Source organism: Chiloscyllium plagiosum, unplaced genomic scaffold (genome assembly GCF_037043375.1).
Source record: "Chiloscyllium plagiosum isolate Xiang-an unplaced genomic scaffold, Cpla_swu_hap1 HiC_scaffold_3, whole genome shotgun sequence".
NCBI classification, from domain to species: domain Eukaryota; kingdom Metazoa; phylum Chordata; class Chondrichthyes; order Orectolobiformes; family Hemiscylliidae; genus Chiloscyllium; species Chiloscyllium plagiosum.
This window is the reverse complement of record NW_028270141.1, coordinates 58,894,091-58,914,210: the sequence shown is the minus strand read 5'-3', so window position 1 is coordinate 58,914,210 and position 20,120 is coordinate 58,894,091. Positions and strand designations below refer to the sequence as shown.

At 42.0% G+C, this 20,120-nt stretch overlaps 1 protein-coding gene across 1 annotated transcript in view; it reads left to right on the top strand.

The window, feature by feature from the left end:
• The window catches only part of slc30a2 (solute carrier family 30 member 2), a 152,256-nt gene that overhangs the window by 23,090 nt on the left and 109,046 nt on the right, over window positions 1-20,120 (top strand). Inside the window, exons 2-3 of the mRNA XM_043682126.2 lie at window positions 4,882-5,090; window positions 10,467-10,613. Coding sequence (XP_043538061.1) covers window positions 4,882-5,090; window positions 10,467-10,613 — 356 coding nt within the window. The remainder of the gene's footprint in view (window positions 1-4,881; window positions 5,091-10,466; window positions 10,614-20,120) is intronic.

The following is a 20,120-nucleotide window of genomic DNA, read 5'->3' as shown; positions in this document are numbered from 1 at the left end:
GGAGGATAGCAAATGTGGTTCCCTTGTTCAAAAAGGGGAGTAGGGATAACCCTAGTAACTATAGGCCGGTGAGTCTCACTTCTGTTGTGGGCAAAGTCTTAGAGAGAATTGTAAGGGATAGGATTTATGCACATCTGGATAGGAATAATGTGATCAAGGATAGTCAGCATGGTTTTGTGAAGGGCAGGTCGTGCCTCACAAACCTTATTGAATTCTTTGAAAAGGTGACGAAGGAGGTTGATGAGGGGAAAGCGGTAGATGTGGTATATATGGATTTTAGTAAGGCGTTTGATAAGGTTCCCCATGGTAGAAAATACGGAGATATGGCATTGAGGGTGAGTTGGAGGTTTGGATTAGGAATTGGCTGGATGGAAGAAGACAGAGGGTAGTAGTTGATGGCAAAGTTTCTTCATGGAGTGCTGTCACTAGCGGTGTTCCGCAAGGATCTGTTTTGGGACCATTGCTGTTTGTCATTTTTATAAATGACCTGGAAGAGGGGTTAGAAGGTTGGGTGAGCAAGTTTGCGGATGATACGAAAGTCGGAGGAGTTGTTGACAGTGAGGAAGGATGTGGCAGGTTACAGCAGGATATAGAGAAGCTGCAGAGCTGGGCAGAAAGGTGGCAAATGGAATTCAATGTAGCTAAGTGTGAGGTGATTCACTTTGGGAAGAATAACAAAAAGATGGGGTACTGGGCTAATGGTCGGATACTTGGTAGTGTGGATGAGCAGAGGGATCTTGGTGTCCATGTACACAGATCTCTGAAAGTTGCCACCCAGGTAAATAGTGCGGTGAGGAAGGCATATGGCGTACTGGCTTTTATTGGTAGAGGAATTGAGTTCCGGAGTCCTGAGGTCATGATGCAGTTGTATAAGACTCTGGTGCGGCCGCATCTGGAATATTGTGTGCAGTTTTGGTCGCCATACTATAGGAAGGATGTGGAGGCACTGGAACGGGTGCAGAGGAGGTTTACCAGGATGTTGCCTGGTATGGAAGGAAGATCGTATGAGGAAAGACTGAGACACTTGGGGCTGTTTTCATTAGAGAAAAGAAGGTTTAGGGGTGACTTGATTGAGGTGTACAAGATGATTAGGGGGTTAGATAGGGTTGACAGTGTGAACCATTTCCCGCGTATGGAGTCGGGTATTACAAGGGGGCATAGCTTTAAATTAAGGGGGGCTAGATATAGGACTGAAGTTAGGGGTAGGTTCTTCACTCAGCGAGTCGTAAGTTCATGGATTGCCCTGCCAATAGCAGTAGTGGACTCTCCCTCTTTATGGGCATTTAAGCGGGCATTGGATAGGTATATGGAGGATAGTGGGTTAGTATAGGTTAGGTGGGCTTGGATCGGCGCAACATCGAGGGCCAAAGGGCCTGTACTACGCTGTATTCTTCTATGTTCTATGTTCTATAACCTTTTCTTTGATTAGAGGAGGAGGATAGATGGGAGACACTACCTAATAGTGTTTCAGGTGATGCAACCACCCAAATATATTACTTCAGTTACTCAGCAGTCCCGTGTCCGCTCCTGCTCAGTGTATCTATTCAGAGGTAAGTTTTTAAATCAGTGATTTACCTTCCTGTTAGCTCCCTGGTCAATGCTCCTGCTCTTCCTGCTGCTGAAACAAAAACAAACTGTCTGAATGTGTAACAGGAATTTACTCTCAGGGGTTTAAAACATCTGCTTCGCCTGTACAAATTTAGTCGACAGCAACTTTTATAGTTTGGTTACTTTTCTCTGAATAAGCATCCAGGCTTAACTAATGAAGCACAATGAGCAGCTGTAGTGATCAGACACTCATAATTAACCATTAAACAACTAAACATTTCCACATTTTTCTAAATTAAACAATTCAAATGACAAATATATGTATATTATATAATTTCTTGGAGTTCAGCTTACTAGATTTCTCTGTACAGAAATAGCCTTTGATTCATGAATGTCTGGGAAGACTACGATTAAATCTATGAATTTAAGTCTGTAGTTCTTTGTGATGAATCTGAACTGAAAATTGTACTGGTAAAGATGATCTGACCTTTATGGGTGTCCATATCCTTACAAGTCTTTCTAACAATGCCATTAGCAATTTGTGAGCACTGTAGTTGTGCTGTAAGAATGCTGCTGATAATCATTGATCATTTTATACTTTGTCCCTTTTGTGGACATTGTTAAATAGTTTGCCCAACTTCTCAGCCTCTGGGAAAACTGAAGAAATGATTTTCTGGAATGTGTTATGTGCTAAACTTATTCCATATAGCATTTTGTGTTACCAAAACAATTTTTCACAAGTAAGAAAAGCTGTAACATATTGACTTTACTCTGCTAGTGGTCTCTAAAGATAATGCTGACACATGTTGAGCCTTTTGAAGAAATCATGAAATCATAATTCTTGGATTGTTGAAAGTCAATACTTTTTGAAGAATGTTAGCTTTGTGGATCAATTTAAGGTTCACACTCATTCTAAGATTGCTATTTTTGGATTGTGCAATGCTTTTTCCCAAGGTTCAATTATCATTATCATGAGGAGAGGTTTTCTAATTCTTGGAATTTAGCATTTTTTTCAAGACTTGGTTCATGGGTAGTGGCAAATTTACAGAAGCCAATTGCTCAAATGCTGCCACACATTGTCTTATGAATTCATACTTTGTATGGTCAATCATCACACTTTGCTTTGTATTTTTTGAGAGCACTTCCTGCTGTTATCAAATTTAAAGAATTTTTCTCTGAATTGCTCAAATTCTCACTGTCTTCTGCTGTAAGAAAATATACAATTATTGCCATTTGCTATAGCTGGATTTTCCATCATTATAGCTAGCAATTAGGTGTTGAACCCTGAAAACCATTGATCTCATAGCGTCAGTAGATCTCTTGGTGAAGAAATTGGTAAAGCCAGTAATTTAAATTTATCACTGTCACCCGATTCATTTTGTGGTTTACATTTGCAATATCTCTAGAGATGACACACCAGTTAATATGTATGTAACATGAATTTATTCATAGTGCTTTAAAATATCTGCTCTAGGTTTGCAGGTCTACCTTCCAGGAACTTTACTTTTCTATGAGTCTTAAGCATGTAAGCATCAACAGTCAACATACATATATAATCAAACAACTAGACAATTGATTCTAAAGAGAATGCAATTAGTATTGAAACGTTTCCACTTTTGGAAACAAAATAAAATTGCATGCTGTCCAACACTTCTGAAGATCTCTGATAACCCATACTTAGCAGCCATTATATTCTTTTGCCAGTCCCATTACTTTTGAGATCTGATCCTGGTAATGCAGCTGTTTGAGATTAGTATCTGGTTTGCCAGAAATAATCCCACATTAGATGTTGACAGTTCCCTGTACATAGTAAAATGAGACCTAAGGATCACTCTTGGTTAATTTTGAGATTAGTATCTGGTTTGCCAGAGATAATCCCACATTAGATGTTGACAGTTCCCTGTACATAGTAAAATGAGACCTAAGGATCACTCTTGGTTAATTTTCAGATTGGGTTCAGAGATTGCTCCCTATTCATTCTGGCCAAGTGGTGTTAACTATTTCCAGGCATCCAAAGTTTGACAGCAGCTAGTAAGGGGAAAGATTACTAAGCAGTCAAACACACATGATCATTGTGAGGCCACTGAGTTCTATATTACAACTTACTCTCTTCCCAATACTTCTGACTTCTGTTAATTCTCAGTGTTTCCCTGGGTAGACAGAGTTTCTTCTTAAAATAAAGCCTATGGATCTCAACTTGTCTTCTGCTGGTTACCATGCTAAGAAACAGTAAAAGAAGCAGAATAAGTTCTTAACTGACCTTCCTGCATGTACTGAATTCATCTCCCAACTAACTGCAAATCCTCTTTGAAATACCTGAATATATTTATTGTTCTATGTAAATGAGTCAAGGGGTAAATGAGTAAATTACTGTTATCCATTGTCGTAATAATTTCAAGAGATATTTTAAACATTTAGTGGGAATCTGGTTAGGTTTTTGCATCTTTTCAATGGTCCCCATTTCACTTGCAAGCCTTGACCCACATGCTCTGACTGCAGGAAGAAACACAGCCAGTCAGAATTCTGTCTCAAACCCCTGCCTGTGCCTGTGCCTGTGCCTGTGCCTACCTTTTTAAATCATTAAATAGTGATCAGTAACATGAGTCTAGGTAGATTTTCCACATTCATATCGTGCAACCATTTGTTCATAGTGTGCATAGCTCATGAACCTGGCTGCACATCCTTCCATCAAGAGTTGTCTTACTTTTCAGTTCAACACTCAATTATAAATATTGCACATATGTGGTTCTCTATATACATTTGCAACAATGGAATTGAATAGATGCTTTGTGTTTTGAATATGAGTTGTATGGTATTAACTAGTTTTTATGAAGCCAATTGCTCAAATGCTGCCACACATTGTCTTATGAATTCATACTTTGTATGGTCAAGCATCACACTTTCCTTTGTATTTTTTGAGAGCACTTCTTGCTGTTATCAAATTTAAAGAATTTTTCTCTGAATTGCTCAAATTCTCACTGTCTAATATGCTAAACTTTTTGAGTTTGTTGAAAGTCTTTAATTTATGAACAGACCTGTGAAATGAACTTCTTAAGGAAGTGGTGGACATGGATACAATTAAAGCATTCAAAATACATTTGGAGGGATACATGAATAGGACATGTTTGAAGGCATATGGGCCAGGAGCAGGCTGGTGTCACTAATTTAGTTTGGGATTATATTCATCATGGACTGGTTGGACCAAAAGGTCTGTTTCTATGTTGTACGACTCTATGTAAGGTAACAAACAACATTACATCAAATATAAGAAATTTATGTTTTATGTTGGATATAATTTTCTTGGTTAATTATTTTACTTTCCTTGCATTGCAGCCCTTTTTCCAGTTCAAAAGAAACATACCCAAATTGCCCATTTGACAATGGAAGCAGTGCCAACTCCATTGAATTGGAGAGATATACAAGTCAACATTGCCACAGCAGATCTACATCAGATTTTGAAAACAGCGCAAAGCTGCTGGCAAGAAGGAAGCTCTATATTGCTGCTGTTATTTGCCTGATATTTATGGTTGGAGAAGTTGTAGGTGAGTTTGAAGTATATGTTGTAAACTTGGACTTTTGCTTTTTTTCCCAGTTCCCTCCACTGTCTTTCAAGAATACCCTTATCCATTCATAGGCGCCATCACTATTTTTAAAAAGGAGAACAGGAATTTATAGATAAGTTTACCTGTTAACAGTAGTAGGGAAAAAGCTAGAGTTCATGATGAAAGATTTAATAGCAAAGCACTTAGAAACTAGTGACAACATCTGACAGGTGGATTTAGTATAGATTTATGAAAGGGAAATTATGTTTGACAAATCTATTCAAATTTTTTAAGGATGTAACTTGCAGAGTTGATAGACAGCCAATAAATGTGGTTTACGTAGTCTTCCAGAAGGCTTTCAGCAAGGTCCCACATAAAAGAAAAGCATGTAAGATTAAAGTGCATGGGATTTGTGGTAATGTACTGGCATGGATAGACAGCTGGCTAGCAGTCAGGAAACAAACAATAGAAATAAACATGCCTTCTTTGGAATAGTAGGCAGTGACTAGTGGGATACTGCACGGATAAGTTCTTGCACCCCAGTGATTCACAAGATAGTGACTTTGGGGGAACTAAGTGTAATATCTCCAAATTTGCAGACAATACAATGCTGGGTGGAAGCTAAACTATGAGGAGGGTGCAGGGATACATCAGTTTGTTTTGGGCAAGTTGATTGTGTGGTCAAATGTATGGCAGATGAAGTATAATGTGGATAAATGTGAGGTAGCAAAAATGGGAAGGTAAATTATTATCTGAGTGGCAATAGATTGGGAAATGGAGAGGTGCAACAAGATCTGGGTGTCTTTGTACACCAGTTACTGAAGTAAGAATGCAGATGCAGCAGGTAGTGAAGAAAGCAAATGCTATGTTGATCTTCCTGGTGAGATGATTCAGTTATGGAGCAAGAATGTTTTGTTGCCTTTTGTGAGACGACACCTGGAGTATTTTGTGTAGTTTTCGTCACATTACCAGAGGAAGGATGTTCTGGCTGTGGAAGGAGTGCACTAAAAGTTTACCAGACTGATTCTTGGGATGGCAGGACTGGATCTTGCTGGTATGAGACTGGAGAGATTCAGTCAGTTATATCCATTGGAAGCAAAAACAGAAAATGCTGGAAACCTTCCTCAGACCTCAGGAAGGGTCACTGTGCCTGAAACATTAACTCTGATTTCTCTTCACAAAAGCTCCAGACCTGCTGAACTTTCCTCGCAATTTCTGGTTTCATTTCTGATTTCCAGCATCCGCAGTTCATACTTTTTTTTTTATTTACTATATAAATGAGAATTTAGTAGAATGAGGGGATCCCTTAAAAACTTACAAAGTTATAACCAGCAAGAGAGTGTAAATGCAGGACAGATATTCCTGATGATGTGAGCCAGGAGTCGTAGCCTAAAGATGCAGGGAAGGCCATTTAGGCTCAGGAGAAATTTCTTTAACCATAGAGTGGTGAACCTCTGTCCCAGAAAGTGGTAGGGTGGCACGGTGCCTCAGTGGTTATCACTGCTGCCTCACCGTGCCAGGGACCCGGGTTTGATTCCAGCCTCAGGCGCTGTGTGAAGTTTGCACATGTCTGTGTGGGTTTCTTCCGGGTGCTCTGGCTTCCTCCCACATTCCAAAAGATGTGCAGGTCAGGTGAATTGGCCATGCTAAATTGCCCATATGTTAGGTGCATTAGTCAAGGGTAAATGTGGGGAAAATCAGTCTGGGTGGGTTACTCTTCGGAGGGTCAGTGTGTACTTGTTGGGCCGAAGGGTCTGTTTCCACATTGTAGAGAATCTAATCTAATTATTATTGCTCTTGTGTTACGTATTGATGCACTGTCAGAAAGAGTTCATTTACTGACCTTCTCGGTTTTCAATATATTATGAATGAAATTAATTTAAATGGGCATTATCAGGTGTTGGAGAAAATGAGGACAGCGAATGCTGGAGTTCAGAGTCAAAAGGTGTGGTGCTGGAAAAACACAGCAGGTCAGGCAGCATTCGAGGAGCAGGAAAGTCGATGTTTTGGGCATAAGCCCTTCATCAGCCCTTCACAAGAGTGTGACAGAATACTGCCCAATTACCTGGATGAGTGCAGTTCTACTAATACTCAAGAAGTCCAGGACAAAGCAACCCACTTAATTGGCACCACATCCACAAACATCCACTCCCTCCACCACTGTCAATCAAGTAGCAGCAGTGTGTAACATTGACAGCAGAACATAATATTTAAAGGTTATTAAAATATTCAATCAGTTTTACTTTGTGCTCAAAAGAACAATATTTCCCTTAAATAAAAATATATTCCTTTAACCAGCTGATGAAGGACCTATTACCAAGTTGAATTCTGATAAATGAACTAATTCTGCCATAAATTAATAAGTTCATTTTATTAGTTCATACTAGATTAAAATATTCTTTTCATGCTCTTTTACATAAACAAATGAATGTTGCATGGTCTTTCCTAAACTCCAGGCTGTGTTATAAAATCTTTGCAGACAGCAAGTTGCAGTGGCTGTAAAAAAAATCCTCTGTGAAATTAACAGCTTCAGAGTGGCACGGTGACTCAGTGGTTAGCATTGTTGCCTCACAGCACCAGGGTCCCGGGTTCAATTCCAACCTCGGATGACTGTGTGGAGTTTGCACATTCTCCCTGTGTCTGCGTGGGTTTCCTCCGGCTGCTCCGGTTTCCTCCCACAGTCCAAAGATGTGCAGGTTAGGTGAATTGGCCATGCTTAAATTGTCAATTAGGTGCATTTGGGATTTGGGTGGGTTACTCTTTGGAATTTCAGTGTGCACCTGTTGGGCCGAAGGGCCTGTTTCCACACTGTAGAGAATCTAATCTAATCAAAGCTGTTGCTGAAAGTCTGGAGGTTCATTGATTGTCGAGGGTATGTTTTGCATCTTGATGTTGTTTTCCTGAATTAATTTTAGTTGTGCTTTGATTTTAGCACCTTTGGTACTTTGAATTGATCTTATTACAGCTGTAATGTGTAAAATGTATTGTGATGCAACCACAAAGAACATGGTCCATTATAATGGTTCTGTCATTTGGACACAATACATGTCATTTCCGCCACCTCCAAACAGGCCCCACCACCAGGGATATATTTCCCTCCCATCCCCTATCAGCGTTCCAAAAGACCACTCCCTCCGTGACTCCCTCGTCAGGTCCACACCCCCCACCAACCCAACCTCCACTCCCGGCACCTTCCCCTCCAACTGCAAGAAATGCAAAACTTGCGCCCACACCTCCCCCCTTACTTCCCTCCAAGGCCCCAAGGGACACTTCCATATCCGCCACAAATTCACCTGCACCTCCACACACATCATCTATTGCATCCGCTGCACCCGATGTGGCCTCCTTTATATTGGGGAGACAGGCCACCTACTTGCGGAACATTTCAGAGAAGACCTCTGGGACACCCGGACCAACCAACCCAACCACCCCGTAGCCCAACACTTTTACTCCTCCTCCCACTCCACCAAGGACATGCAGGTCCTTGGACTCCTCCATCGCCAGACCATGGCAACACGATGGTTGGAGGAAGAGCGCCTCATCTTCTGCCTGGGAACCCTCCAACCACAAGGGATGAACTCAGATTTCTCCAGTTTCCTCATTTCCCCTCCTGTTTTAAAAAATTCTCAAGGTCAGGTTCGTAGGAGAGTAGTCTGACACAGAACAAACGACCAAGAGGCGAGACTGCTAGAATATGGGCATTTTATTCCCCGCAGTGTCGCACAACGGGTCTGGTTTATGCTCACTCTACATGTTACAAAAACTGGGAGCCGGCAGTTCTCGTAGAGCGGTTGCCAACAACCCACGCTCGGCGGTTAAACGTAACCCCGGAGCAGACTCACCGAACTGGAGACTTTTCCAGCTTTTTATTCTTTTCCAGATATAAACATTCATGTGAACAGCAGAGCAAGGCTAAAAAACACATTCCATTCTGGTTACATACAGATAAGAAGATTCACACGGGACTAAGCAACACCTCCATTCCGGTTAGATTCACACATGTATTGGGACATAATTTTTAACCGTTTCACCACATTCCACTGCTTGGAATTTTACACCACATTCCACTGCTTGGCCCAATACATGTGTTACATTATGCAATTCGTTTCAGTTAATTTCAGTTCAGTCAATTCAGTGTAGTTCAATTCAGCTCAGTTCAGGTCTGTTCAGTTCAATTCAATTGTGTTCAATTCAGTTCCGTCCATTTCAATTCAATTTAGCTCAGTTCCATTTTGTTCCGTTCAATTTGATTCACTTCAGTTCCACTCAGTTCAGTTCAGTTCAATCCCATTCAATTCTGTTAACTCCGCTTCAGCCTTTTGGACATGCCCACATCCTCCGCTGTACCCCAGGCAAGGGGTTCTTCGGCAGGACTGGGATCCTTTCTCAAACAAACTGCCACGTACATGCCCACATCCATGCCATCCCGGGACGGTCGGGACCTCCACAGTTTGTTCTTCTGGTTTCTTAGTCGTTTTCCAAAACATTGTTCTGTATCAAAATCTCTCCTCAATTGCGATTGACCCTGCTCGACTACGCCAAATGTTTTAAAAAATTCTCAAGGTCAGGTTCGTAGGAGAGTAGTCTGACACAGAACAAACGACCAAGAGGCGAGACTGCTAGAATATGGGCATTTTATTCCCCGCAGTGTCGCACAACGGGTCTGGTTTATGCTCACTCTACATGTTACAAAAACTGGGAGCCGGCAGTTCTCGTAGAGCGGTTGCCAACAACCCACGCTCGGCGGTTAAACGTAACCCCGGAGCAGACTCACCGAACTGGAGACTTTTCCAGCTTTTTATTCTTTTCCAGATATAAACATTCATGTGAACAGCAGAGCAAGGCTAAAAAACACATTCCATTCTGGTTACATACAGATAAGAAGATTCACACGGGACTAAGCAACACCTCCATTCCGGTTAGATTCACACATGTATTGGGACATAATTTTTAACCGTTTCACCACATTCCACTGCTTGGAATTTTACACCACACCTCCCCCCACCTTGTCTCAGTCAAATCCCGCGAACTCAGCACCGCCTTCCTAACCTGCAATCTTCTTTTTGACCTCTCCACCCCCACCCCACTCTGGCCTATCACCCTCACCTTGACCTCCCTCCACCTATTGCATTTCCAACGCCCCTCCCCCAAGTCCTTCCTCCCTACCTTTTACTCTTAGCCTGCTGGACACACTTTCCTCATTCCTGAAGAAGGGCTTATGCCCGAAACGTCGATTCTCCTGTTCCTTGGATGCTGCCTGACCTGCTGCACTTTTCCAGCAACACATTTTCAACCCTGCTGTTAAGGGATGCTTCTGTTTCCCTTCCTATATGGCAACAAATGGAGAGTTTTTTTTTGTTTATTTTTGTTTTTCAGGTGGCTACTTTGCCCACAGTTTGGCCATTATGACAGATGCAGCACATTTACTGACTGATTTTGGCAGTATGCTAGTTAGTCTCTTTTCCCTTTGGATTTCCACCCGCCCTGCCACAAAAACAATGAACTTTGGTTGGCATAGGTCAGGTAGGAAAATTGTTTTTCACTGTGTTTTGAAATGAGTGGCTATTTGCAAATTCTTTGAAAAATAAATGTGTTACAAGAGCATAGATTGGGTTTGATGAGTTTTTAAGAAGCTTCTACAATTTTTACAATTCATTGAACAAAATAGTATTTCAAATACAATGAGTTGCGTTTCTCTATATTTCCCCGAATTTTTTTTTGTAGATACTTTGTGCTGAAAGTCTTTATTGAAACATTTTGTCCTACTGAGAAATATTTCTTTAAAAGAGGTGATCTTGGATTAAAGACTTAAAAACTTAACACATCTCTGCTATTTTCAGAAATGCTTTTTTTGCCATAATGTGATTATATTTTCATTTATTGTTATCATATTTGTACTCTGACAATTATGGGGCCTTTAGATTATTATCAAAAATACTGCACAAATAAAAACGCAGATTTTATCAATAGATATTTAAGTCTGAAGAAGCAAAGTGAATTATTGAATACAGAATGATATTTTTGTATCAGAGTTTTTATAGGTAGGCATATGGATTCTCCTTAAACTTTGTATTGAATAAATTATAGAACTGAATTTACTGTGGTAATGATTGCAAAACTGTCAGCTTTGCCCTCTTTACTCATGAAACTGACAGCAACTTCAAGAGTTTGCACATTTGCAGAATAATGCTCAAATCCAGAATTGCTGTCAGTGAATCTACAAATCTCCGGAGAGTGTCCTGTAGATATGCTCATAGTATGCTATCCCCTTGGTAGTCATGAAATGGTATGAACGTCTACTCAAACCTTTGCTAGTTTCAGTGGAAAATATTACAACTTGTTGCATAAAATTTTTAAGAAGGTACGAACTTCATCAATTACTGCTAAATAGCCTGAGTGGACCAATAAGTTGATTTCATATTTGTGAAATGCCTATTTCTCTGCAGTGATTAAAAAGTTACATTTTTGAAGTTTATTTATATTTTAACTTCTGCTTTGCTACAGCCACACTTCAATTCCACTCTCTAACACTTCAGAATAGAAATATCTACATGATTACTTCAATTTGACTGGTTTCCTACCTAACATCATGACTGCTGCACACCAAGGCATCCCTTGATTTCGTGCCAGATTTAAATTGACAGTAGAAGAAGAAAAATTCCCTCCATGAAGCTCACTGGATCTTTGTGGGCAGTTTTCGTCATGGTCAGTGATGAGCATCTTTGCTTCAGCACTAGTCTGAAAATATCAAATTTTGATTGACATCTATGAATGATCTGCAAGGCTCCCAAGACCCTGGTTTGTTGCATGTTTGTCTGTGTAAAAGAAAAGCAAATTGTGGAGACATTAGTGAGTTGTTGCAGGTAATTTTAATCTGAAAAAGCAATGAGTTGGCATTGAATGATGCCTCTTACCTGTCCCAGCAGCTTGAGCCTGTTTTGAGAGTCTTACCAGCCTGACTGCAGCAACTGTCAATCAATCAAACTGATATATGGCTGGGGATCTAATGTGGGGCTAAAACTCCACTACATATAGGCAAACTCAGAATGATCAATCTCACCCTGAACACCTGTCTACCCATGTCAATATGAAGGTCTTTGTTTCTATGTGATGAAGAAGCAAACAGAGATTCCAATAGCATATTCCGTTCATAGATCTGAAATTCCAATCAGCTCATTTTTTCTGAATCCTTTTCAATTTATTTCATTTCACCCCCAAAATAATCAAGGTGCAAATATAAGTAGAAATGCAGCTAGTAGAGTACACTATACCAGGGAATAGACTTTGTATACTGAGAGATAGAGCAGAAACTTATAGCCTAAACCCCCCACAAAACCCCCCCCACACACACCACAAACCCCCCCCACATACACCACAAACCCCCCCCACATACACCACAAACCCCCCCCCAATGGTGTGTGTGGGATGGTTTGTGGTGTATGTGGGGGGGGGGGTTTGTGGTGTGTGGGATGGTTTAGGGGGGAACAGAAACTTATAGCCTCTAGGTCACGCAGATCACGCAGATCCCTATGACACACACGTACCACCCTCTATGTGAAAATGTTGTACCTTGAGTCTCTTTTATATCTTTCCCCTCTCACCGTAAACCTATGCCCTCTAGTTCTGGCCTCCTTGACCCCAGGGAAAAGACTTTGTTTATTTGTCTTATCCATGCCCCTTGTAATCCAAGTGCCTCTTAAATGTTGCAATTGTACCAGCCTCCACCACTTTCTCTGGCTGCTCATTCCACACACGTACCACCCTCTGTGTGAAAATGTTGTACCTTGAGTCTCTTTTATATCTTTCCCCTCTCACCGTAAACCTATGCCCTCTAGTTCTGGCCTCCTCGACCCCAGGGAAAAGACTTTATTTATTTGTCTTATCCATGCCCCTTGTAATTTTGTAAACCTCTGTAGGGTCACCCCTCAGCCTCCGACAATCCACGGAAAACAGCCCCAGCCTGTTCCGCCTCTCCTTGTAGCTCAGATCCTCCAACCCTGGCAACATCCTTGTAAATCTTTTCTGAAACCTTTCAAGTTTCACAACATCTTTCTGATAGGAAGGAGACCAGAATTGCATGCAATATTCCAACAGTGGCCTAACCAATGTCCTATACAGCTGCAACATGACCACCCAACTCCTGTACTCAATATTCTGACCAATAAAGGAAAGCATACCAAACGTCTATTTCACTGTCCTATCTACCTGCGACTCCACTTTCAAGGAGCTATGAACCTGCACTCCAAGGTCTCTTTGTTTAGCAACACTCCCTAGGACCTTACCATTAAGTGTATAAGTCCCTGCTAAGATTTGCTTTCCCAAAACGCAGCACCTCGCATTTATCTGAATTAAACTACATCTGCCACTTCTCAGCCCATTGGCCCATCTTGTCCAGATCCTGTTGTAATTTGGGGTAACTCTCTTTGCTGTCCACTACACCTCCAATTTTGGTGTCATCTGCAAACTTACTAACTGTACCTCTTATGCTCGCATCCAAATCATTTATGTAAATTACAAAAAGTAGAGGGCCCAGCAATAGACAATAGACAATAGGTGCAGGAGTAGGCCATTCTGCCCTTTGAGTCTGCACCACCATTCAATATGATCATGGCTGATCATCCTTAATCAGTATCCTGATCCTGCCTTATCTCCATAACCCTTGATTCCACTATCCTTGAGAGCTCTATCCAACTCTCTCTTAAATGAATCCAGAGATTGGGCCTCCACTGCCCTCTGGGGCAGAGCATTCCACACAGCCACCACTCTCTGTGTGAAGAAGTTTCTCCTCATCTCTGTCCTAAATGGTCTACCCCGTATTTTTAAGCTGTGTCCTCTGGTTCGGCACTCACCCATCAGCGGAAACATGTTTCCTGCCTCCAGAGTGTCCAATCCTTTAATAATCTTATATGTCTCAATCAGATCCCCTCTTGGTCTTCTAAACTCAAGGGTATACAAGCCCAGTCACTCCAGTCTTTCAGCGTAAGGTAGTCCCGCCATTCCAGGAATTGATCTTGTGAACCTACACTGCACTCCCTCAATAGCCAGAATGTCTTTCCTCAAATTTGGAGACCAGAACTGCACACAATACTCCAGGTGTGGCCTCCTCTATATTGGGGAAACAGGCCGCCTACTTGCGGAACGTTTCAGAGAACATCTCTGGGACACCTGGACCAACCAACCCAACCACCCCGTGGCTCAACACTTCAACTCCCCCTCCCACTCCACCAAGAACATGCAGGTCCTTGGACTCCTCCATCGCCAGACCATAGCAACACGACGGCTGGAGAAAGAGCGCCTCATCTTCCGCCTAGGAACCCTCCAACCACAAGGGATGAACTCAGACTTCTCCAGTTTCCTCATTTCCCCTCCCCCCACCTTGTCTCAGTCCCAACCCTCAAACTCAGCACCACCTTCCTAACCTGCAATCTTCTTCCTGACCTCTCCGCCCCCACCCCCACTCCGACCTATCACCCTCACCTTATCACCCTCACCTTAACCTCTTTCCACCTATCGCATTTCCAACGCCCCTCCCCCAAGTCCCTCCTCCCTAATTTTTATCTTAGCCTGCTTGGCACACTTTCCTCATTCCTGAAGAAGAGCTCAAGCCTGAAACATCGATTCTCTTGCTCCTTGGATGCTGCCTGACCTGCGCTTTTCCAGCAACACATTTTCAGCTCTGATCTCCAGCATCTGCAGTCCTCACTTTCTCCTTTCAGGTGTGGTCTCACCAGAGCCCTGTACAGCTGCAGAAGAACCTCTTTGCTTCTATACTCAATCCCTCTTGTTATGAAGGCCAGCATGCTATTAGCCTTCTTCACTACCTGCTGTACCTGCATGCTTACCTTCATTGACTGGTGTACAAGAACACCCAGATCTCTTTGTACTGCCCCTTTACCTAAATTGATTCCATTTAGGTAGTAATCTACCTTCCTGTTCTTGCCACCAAAGTGGATAACCATACATTTATCCACATTAAACTGCATCTGCCATGCATCTGACCACTCGCCTAACCTGTCCAGGTCACCCTAACATCCTCCTCACATTTCACCCTGCCACCCAGCTTGTATCATCAGCAAATTTGCTAATGTTATTACTGATACATCTTCTATATCATTAATATATATTGTAGAAAGCTGCGGTCCCAGCACTGATCCCTGCGGTACCCCACTGGTCACTGCCTGCCTTTCCGAAATGGAGCCGTTTATCACTACTATAGACAATAGGTGCAGGAGTAGGTAATTCTGCCCTTTGAGCCTGCACCACCATTCAATATGATCATGGCTGATCATCCTTAATCAGTATCCTGTTCCTGCCTTATCTCCATAACCCTTGATTCCAGTATCTTTGAGAGGTCTATCCAACTCTTTCTTAATTGAATCCAGAGACTGGGTCTCCACTGCCCTCTGGGGCAGAGCATTCCACACAGCCACCACTCTCTGTGTGAAGAAGTTTCTCCTCATCTCTGTCCTAAATGGTCTATCCCGTATTTTTAAGCTGTTTGTTTCTCTCTTGAAACTCTTTTGTTTGTTTGTTTGAAACTCTTTGTTTCCTGTCAGCCAACCAACTTTCAATCCAAGTTAGTACTTTGCCCCCAATACCATGCACCGAGCCTTGTGGCACTCCACTGGTCACAGGCCTCCAGTCTGAAAAACAACCCTCTGTCTTCTATCTCTGAGTCAGTTCTGTATCCAAATGGCTAGTTCTCCCTGTATTCCATGAGATCTAACCTTGCTAATCAGTCTCCCATGGGGAACCTTGTCGAATGCCTTACTGAAGTCCATATAGATCACATCTACTGCTCTGCCCTCATCAATCTTCTTTGTTACTTCTTCAAAACACTTAATCAAGTTTGTGAGACATGATTCCCATGCACTTGTACTCACTTAAGAAATTCCTCTCCATCTAAGCCTTTAACACTATGGCAGTTCCAGTCGATGTTTGGAAAATTAAAATCCCCTACCATAACTACCCTATTATTCTTACAGATAGCTGAGATCTCCTTACAAATTTGTTTCTCAATTTTCCTCCGACTATTAGAGGGTCTATAATATAATCCCTTTCTTATTTCTCAGTTCCACCCAAATAACTTCCCTGGGTGTATTTCTGGGAATATCCTTCCTCAGCACAGCTGTAATGCTATCCCTTATCAAAAATGCCACTCGCCCTCCTCTTTTGCCTCCCTTTCTATCCTTCCTGTAGCATTTGTATCCTGGAACATTAAGCTGCCAGTCCTGCCCATCCCTGAGCCATGTTTCTGTAATTGCTTTGATATCCCAGTCCCATGTTCGTAACCATGCCCTGAGTTCATCTGCCTTCCCTGTTAGGCCCTTTGCATTGAAATTAATGCAGTTTAATTTATTAGTCCTACCTTGTCCCTGCCTGCCCTGACTGTTTGACTCACTTCTGTTCTCAACTGTTCCAGTCTCAGATTGATCTTTCTCATTACTATCTCCCTGGGTCCCACCCCCCACCTTATTAGTTTAAATCCTCCCAAGCAGTTCTAGCAAATTTCCCTGCCAGTATATTAGTTCCCTTCCAATTTAGGTGCAATCTGTCATTCTTGTACAGGTCACTTCTACCCCAAAAGAGATTCCTGTGATCCAAAAATGTGAATCCTTCTCCCATACACCAGCTCCTGAGCCATGCATTCATCTGCTCTATCCTCCTATTCCTGCCCTCACTAGCTCGTAGCACTGGGAGTAATCCAGATATTACTACCCTTGAGGACCTCCTTTTTAAATTTCTGCCTAACTCTCTGTAATCTCCCTTCAGAATCTCAACCTTTTCCCTTCCTATATCATTGGTTCCAACGTGGACAATGACCTCTTGCTGGCCCCTCTCTCCCATGAGAACATTCTGCACCCTCTCTGAGACATCGTTGATCCTGGCACCAGGGAAACAACACACCATTCTGCTTTTTCTCTGCTGGTCTGGAAGATCCATCTCAATGACACAACTACTTGTGCCATTTTTTATAGTTTTTGTAAAAGGCTTGATAAGATTCATGTTAGACTGAAGTGAGATGCCAATGGATGATGATTGTTTGTTGTTAAGGGCCTTGTTCATGGCACAACTAACCTAATTAATATTTAGTCTTCCATCTCGCCAAACTTGCCAAACAAGCTCCATATTGGGAAAACTCAACATGAAAGTCAGATTGTGTATCCAACAGGTTCAAGCTTGCTGCTTGTTCCAAATGGCATCTGTTTTCCCAAGACCAAACCATAAACTAGGGCATGATCCATGGACACCAGCCACATACACCCCTCAACCCTAAAGATTAGCATCCGGGTGTCTGGAAATTCCTTGCGACCATCCTGGCACCTCTTTGATGCAGTGACATTGCACTCTTGAAGCACAGGACATATCGGCAACTAGCATTGAGAAGGCTACGGTAAGGACACTTGATACACAGGCAAAGGCACCCAGATCACCGAATGGACTCGGCTGCATCTCAGCCAAAGATAATGAAAGGCCTCTCCTCATACTGGGCACACATTCAAGCTCCCAAAACTGGAATTGAAGCAACATCCCTGGCTCTGAGGCAGCAGTGCAACCACTGAGCCATGGTGCCATCAATTATTCTCTTTTTCAAAGTTCACTCTTCTAATATTCCCAATGAGGAAGATTTTTTTTATGCACAAAGTTCCTTGTGATTATGTGTTTCTTTGAAAGCATTGTGTAGGAGCCCACCATAAATCATCATCCTGTATGTTGTTCCCAAGGTAAGAAACAAGTGGCACTATGGATCTGGAACATCATAGCAGATGGCTTGTCACTTTGATTCTAGCCCAGCACCAGCACCTACGTCGCATACCCAATTATACCAAAGAACTTAGAACATATTCAAGAACGGTCAGAAATTACTTTCACTTTTACAGTTATAATGGTGGTAAATGCTGCCAGTTTTTCTGTCAGTACTATGACAAATTCTGAGCTGGAATGCAATTGATATATATTTTCATGTATCTACCTGGAAGATGTTCTTTTCATTTAGAAAGGAGTAAGTTGATTAGGGATAGTTAACATAGTTTTGTGAAGGGCAGGTCATGCCTCACAAACCTCATTGAGGTCTTTGAGAAGGTGACCAAACCGGTGGATGCAAGTTAAGCGGTTGATGTGGTGTATATGGATTTCAGAAAGGTGTTTGATAAGGTTCCCCACGGTAGGCTATTGCACAAAATACGGAGGCATGGGATTGAGGGTGATTTAGCAGCTTAGATCAGAAATTGGATAGCTGAAAGAAGACAGAGGTTGATGAGAAATGTTCGTCCTGGAGTTCATTTATTAGTAGTATACCGCAAGAATCTGTTTTGGGACCACTTCTGTATGTCATTTTTATAAATGACCTGGAGAAGTGCACAGAAGGATGGATTAGTAAATTTGCAGATGACACTAAGGTCGGCAGAGTTGTGGATAGTGCCGAAGGATGTTATAGGTTATAGAGGGACACAGATAAGCTGCAGAGCAGGGCTGAGAGGTGGCAAATGGAGTTTAATGTGGAAAAGTGTGAAGTGATTCACTTTGGAAGGAGCAACATGAATCAAGTGTACTGAGCTAATGGTAAGATCTTGGTAGTGTAGATGAGCAGAGAGACCTCATTGTCCATGTGCACAGATCCTTGAAAGTTGTCACCCAGGTTGACGATTGTTAAGAAGGCATTTGGTGTGTTAGCTTTCTTGGTAGAGGGATTGAGTTTCAGAGCCATGAGGTCATGCTACAGCTGTACAAAACTCTGGTGCAGCTGCACTTGGAGTATTGCATGTAGTTCTGGTCACTACATTATAGGAAGGAGATTTACTCGGATGTTGCCTGGTATGGAGGGGAGGTCTTTTGAGGCAAGGCTGAGGGACTTGAGGTTGCTTTCTTTAGAGAGAAGAAGGTTGACAGGTGACCTAATTGAGACATATAAGATAATCAGAGGGTTAGATAGAGTGGACAGTGAGAACCTTTTTTCTTGGATGGTGATGGTTAGCACGAGGGGGGAATAGCTTTAAATTGAGGGGTGATAGATATAGGACAGATGTCAGAGGTAGCTTCTTTACTCACAGAGTAGTAGGGGTGTGGAATGGCCTGCCTGCAACAGTAGTGGACTCACCAACATTAAGGGCATTTAAATGGTCCTTGGATAGACATATGGATGAAAATGGAATAGTGTAGATTAGATGGGCTTCAGATTGGTTTCACAGGTTGGCACAACATCGAGGGCCAAAGGGCCTGTACTGAGCTGTTATGTTCTATGTTGCAAATTTCAGACCCTAATGAAACATTTTAAGACTTTTTTATAGAAGGTAATGTCGAGTCTTAGAATCACAGAATTCTTACATAAAGAGGCTATTTGGCTTGTGTCTGCTTTGGCTCTCTGAATAAGCAATACACCTAAAAGCATTCGCCTGCCTTTTCCCTGTAACAGTGCAATTTATAAAACAATCTAATTCCCTCTTAAATGCCTTGGTTGACTCTGCCTCTACCACACTTCATCGCAATCATTCGATGTGTGGAAAAGTTTCACTTCAAATCACAGTTGCTCTATTGCCCTTTAATTCTCTATTCTTGCACCAGTGGCAACAGTTTTTTCCACATCTATTCTGTCTAAATTCCTTATAATTTTGAATGCCTCCATCAAATCTCCTCTTAATCTTCTCTTCAAGAAAATTATTCTAACTTCTTTAATCTGTCTTCAAACCTGAAGTTCCTCATCCCTTAAACTATTCTCATTAATCTTTACTGCACTCTGTCCAATGCCTTCACATCTCACGGTGTGGTGCACAGAATTGCATGCAATAATCCAGATGACGCTGAACCTCTGTTTTGTATAAGACTGCAAATTTTACACAAGTTTACTCAGACAGACAAACCAAAATCTGCTGAACAAATTTTTAGGTAATGTGAAACCTAATAGTCAGTTTGCTCTGGCATGTTTAGTAGCACACCTACCTCTGTATCAGAAAGTTCTGGTTTCAAGTGACACTTGAGTATTAGAAAAATTATCTGTGGTGCCCTGTTTAACATTATCTCTCAATAAACATC